This window comes from Rattus norvegicus, chromosome 13 (genome assembly GCF_021556685.1).
Source record: "Rattus norvegicus strain SHRSP/BbbUtx chromosome 13, alternate assembly SHRSP_T2T, whole genome shotgun sequence".
NCBI lineage: Eukaryota > Metazoa > Chordata > Mammalia > Rodentia > Muridae > Rattus > Rattus norvegicus.
The window spans coordinates 50,991,412-50,995,919 of record NC_141546.1 but is presented as its reverse complement, the minus strand read 5'-3'; the positions used below and the strand labels follow the sequence as shown (position 1 = coordinate 50,995,919).

The 4,508-nt window shown below is 50.3% G+C and overlaps 1 protein-coding gene across 3 annotated transcripts in view; it reads left to right on the top strand.

Annotated features, from left to right (window-relative positions):
* Positions 1-4,508, top strand: part of Nr5a2 (nuclear receptor subfamily 5, group A, member 2) — a 119,870-nt gene that overhangs the window by 10,455 nt on the left and 104,907 nt on the right. For all 3 annotated transcript variants that reach the window (XM_087581543.1, XM_087581544.1, NM_021742.1), the window contains 2 exon segments: positions 496-633; positions 4,256-4,374. In XM_087581543.1, the coding sequence (XP_087437669.1) occupies positions 496-633; positions 4,256-4,374 (257 nt within the window).

The window sequence follows — 4,508 nt, the reverse complement described above, 5'->3', positions numbered from 1 at the left end:
TAGTCGGAAGAGAAGGAGCTGAAGGAGAGATAGGAGGAAGGGGCGGAGAGGAGAGAAGAGGACTGTAGAGGAGGGGAGAGAAGTGAGGCGAGCGAAAGAGAGAGAGAGAGACCCCTGCTGATCCTGAGCCAGAGGGCGGGTGCAGGGAGGGGAAGGAGTCCAGGAGCCGTTCAGCCGCTGCAGCAGTAGCAGCTGGCGGCCGCCTCTGCTGCCCTCCGGAGCGCGGCGCGCACAGATCGCTGTCCGGGGCAGCAGCGCTTTTGCTGTCGCTGCCTCCGCCCTGGCGGAGCGGACCTGGGCAGCTGAAAGCGGTCTTCTTAGTCAGGCGTGGTAGCCTGGATCTCCTGCGCGCAGCTCACGGACAGCTTTGAAGCTGCTGAACCGGACAGGGCTCCGAGGTCCTGCCCGGCAGCTCCGGCAAGCGGGTGGGTGAGCGGGCACGCTGATCACCCCTTGTCTTTCCGCTGGAGTTGAATCTGTGCTGCCCGTGTTCAGGTGCTGGGCTTCCGGACCGACACCGACGCCCCATTCCCGCCCGCAGCCGCCTTGTCATGCTGCCCAAAGTGGAGACGGAAGCCTCAGGACTGGTCCGATCGCATGGGGAACAGGGGCAGATGCCGGAAAACATGCAAGGTAAGGGGTGCGATGCGGTGTGGCTCGGCGCTCCGGCTCTTGGCTTTTACACCCTCAGGCTAACCCCGCGCGCTTCAGCCTCCTGCAGCATGGGCACTAGAGCAGCCCGGCCGGCAGTTTGCGATTCGCCGGCTTCGGCCTCCTCTCTAGACTCGAGCATAAAAGTTAATGGCACTTGAACTAGGCGGACGGTGCTTTCTCATCAACGTCTAATTGGCCACTTCTAATTAAGTAGAGAGACTTGAAGCTCAGAGCCAACTGGAGCTGTGGCAGCTAGAAGATAAGGGTGCCGTGGAATTATCTTTCTGAGGAACGGAATTCCTCTTTGCTCACAGGTTCTAGGTTGTTCGAGCTCTTAACGCACATGCTCCCGTGTGGAGGGAAGAGACTGACTAGAATAGCAGAGTATATACAAGAGAAGATCACAAGGAAGGCGATTGGTGGTGTTAGTGGTGTTCGATTGCACGAGCACCCCCAAAAAGCCTTGCCGGACCCGGCAGTCTTTTAAGGCAACTCAAAACTGCTGGCATAGCAAAAAATACCAATTACCCCAACTCTATTCCCTTCCAGGATAATGCGAAATGAGGAGTTTGGTCATTGCCCTTTCGGTCTCAGAGCCTTGGGTCTCAAAGCCGTGAGTGTGGGCATTCCATATATGTCCCCATTCTTGATTGGTAACATCAGAAAAAGACCAAAACCCCATCTCCTGTATTTTCTATACTCAAAACTCTTAAGAACTTTATTTTAGCTACGGGCCAAGGTGGAAACAATGCAAGGAAAAGTTTTTCTATCTTCGGCCATACCAGAGTTCAAGATGTTGAGGCCAGCCGGCTTGTGATTCTCCCCCCAAAATTTCCTGCCGTCCTTGTGCGCAAACTTGAAAGGGTCAGAGGAGTGCTGAGAACTGAGAGCTCTTACACTCTATGGTGCTTGGTAGGCTGCGCTCCTAGCCCGGGAAACCTAAGGTCACCTTAGGCTCCAGGAAAGGGGTCGGCAGGCATGCGGGTGGGGTCAGATATCCTGGGTGATCTTGGGGTCTTTCCAAGTCCTTGGGTAGGGTTGTAAAGTTTACTGGCTTCTGTCCCCAGACTAACTTAGCATGTCTGCTGGGGAGGAAGCCTTATTGGCCTAAGAGGTGTACCTGGAATTCCTGAGAAGTGCCCCAGGCCTGCTTCCTGCGATCTGGCCTCGGGCACTAAGTTTCCTCCCACGCAGGAGGACCGGCTTTTTCCTACTTCCTGCCCCATACAGACATTTAGGGTGACAGGATCCGGGAAAAACAGCGCAGCGGAGCGAAACACAATGTACTGAGGACTGGAGAGAAATAACGCGGGTAGCGTTTTCTTTGTAAAATTGAGAGGACCCTTTGGCTTCCTGACCACAAGCCATTAGCTTGCCTTTTGCTGGGGGGCTAGCGGTACGGCCCTAGGTAGCTTGGCACTGAGCTCGAAAGCAGCACGGGAATGAGCCTGGCGCGGCTTTGCGGTAGTTTGCGTCCTGAACCGAGCACACCTGCCTGCCCACTGTAGGCTCCCTCACCAGGGATATATTCATACTTTGACGGATGCTGGAACCCAGAAAGAAAATTCGTTACTGGATTCTCAGGCAGCGCGAAGCATCCAATTTAGAGGGGATTAACGGAGGACAGCTTTTCAAGACCCGGTTGTTTCCTCTGGCAGGGGATTTCCAAACCATGGTGGATTTGGGCCTCCGAAATCATAATTTAGGTGCCCCAGGTGCTCTGTGAGTAGACAAAAAATGATTCTCTGGCCTCACAGATGCACCTCTCCGGATTTTACCGGAAGATGGGCTTCTGTGTTTCCTTCTATATGGCATCTCTGAGATGCGTACGGAGAGTGTAGTGGTTGCCAATCTGAAACTCTTAAATGTGAAGTTAGGTTACTTTTGGGGGAGACAGGGAGACAGAAGAGAACACGCATTTAATAAAAAGTACAGCCCGGCTCAACCCAGAAACATACCTAGAAACAGAAGTCACGAGTTTTCAGAGTTCCGTAAACAAACTCCCCCAACCCAAAGCTTTCCCCAAACCCCCAGGTTCTGATTGTTTAGAGTGTCTCAGCCTCTCTCTCTAGTAGTTGGGGTACAAGCTGGCTTCGCCGGAAAGAGGTGCGCTCAGCATCCCTTATTTCTGAGTTACTGAGCCCCGGGAATACATTGCTGGCGTCTCTTCCCAAAATCTTTGCAAACTGTTGCTCTCAGACCAACTTACGCTGCAGCCCACAGCTCTGTGTCCCGGAGCAGACACCTCATTAAGAGATTGAGAAATTAAAAAAAAAAAAGAACTTCATTTTAAAAGAATAAAGATATCACCTGGGTGATAAAGAGGCATAGTACTTTGGCTCTGTGGTAGGGGCAGTTTCTCCATTTTCTTTTTAGTAAACAAATCTGAGGAAACTTCTGCCAGGCTGTGGGTACCCCTCCCCCGCCCCGCCCCTTGCAATGCCACTGATTAACTTAAAGCAAACTGTCTTTGGAGTTTGTGCGTCTTTGGGTAGCAGAGGGTTGAGCAAGGGGGCCCGGAGCCGGGTGCACAAAGGGTTTAAAGAGGGTGCGGATGCCGCCCCACCCCTGCTCTGCCTCCTGCTTGGAAATAGGGGTGGGTGGGTGGTCGCTGAAGTGGGTTTTCAGTCTCATCAGATAGTGCCTAGGGGGGGTCTGTTGGCCACTGACCTTTACATGCACAATTTATCTTTTTGGCTGCAAAGACTAGGGCGTCAGTGGCCCTAGTCATAGTCAGGATACCATGGTCTGATTTTGTTCAACCGGCAATCTCAGAGGTGTTTATACTTTTAAGGTGGGTGAAGCTTGTGAAGTTCATTACATACAAAGCCCCAGAACTCTGCTAAACCCTCCTGTGTTTCTTTTCCTCGCCTATTTCTGCCCCCCTTCCGGGTGTCCTCTCCTCTTCCTTGTTTTTATTTTCACAGGGAGGGCATTTTCAAACGCAAGGAGATGAAAGTGTCCAGAACATAACTACAGTCAATGCGGAACTGAATGTTTTGATTAATCTAACAGACTTGAACCCTGGGAGCCACAAGCTGTTGTTCAAGTTGCTTCTGAGAAGCAGGTTTCTGCAGCTTCCCTGCTCTGCAAATCCGCATGTGCAAATTAGCATTGCTAGCCTAGCGGAGAGCAGTGCACTCACAGCAAGGCACTTCAAGAGTGTGCCAGTCACTTCCAGCCCCAGTTTTGCTCCATGTAGGCAAAGGCGACATTTGGGAACAGTAGAGGTTTAAAAGACATTTTAGGTTGCTAACTTGGGTACGATTCATGTTTCTTCTCTGATCTGTTGGCTTTTGTTCAACCACCCACCGGTGGTCACTCTAAAATGCTAACCAAAAAAAAAAAAAAAAAAGGTTGGAATTGTTTTTAAATTGAAAAATAATAATGAAGTGCATGTTTGTTGATGCCCAAAGATGTTTTCCTTTGCTTGGAGTAGTCTTCTTTAGTACCAGTTGGGTAAACATTATTTTATATTTTACCTTCATGATATCTGGCCACCAACTACCAACAATGCTTTTCATTCAGCACAGCATTAAAAACCTGTGCTGGGAAATTAATAGGGCCCATGTGCACGTTTCTCTTTTTTTGTTTCTTTCAGTGTCTCAATTTAAAATGGTGAATTACTCCTATGATGAAGATCTGGAAGAGCTGTGTCCTGTGTGTGGCGATAAAGTATCTGGGTATCATTACGGTCTCCTCACCTGTGAAAGCTGCAAGGTTTGCTTTTTCTGTGCTACCTAAAAAGATAGAAGGTTCTGACCAAAACCATGGAAACTCTTCAAAGCTAAACCTAAGCTTTTTTTTTTTTTTTTAACTGAAAAGTGAGGGATGGAGGTGGCGGTGTCATAGGG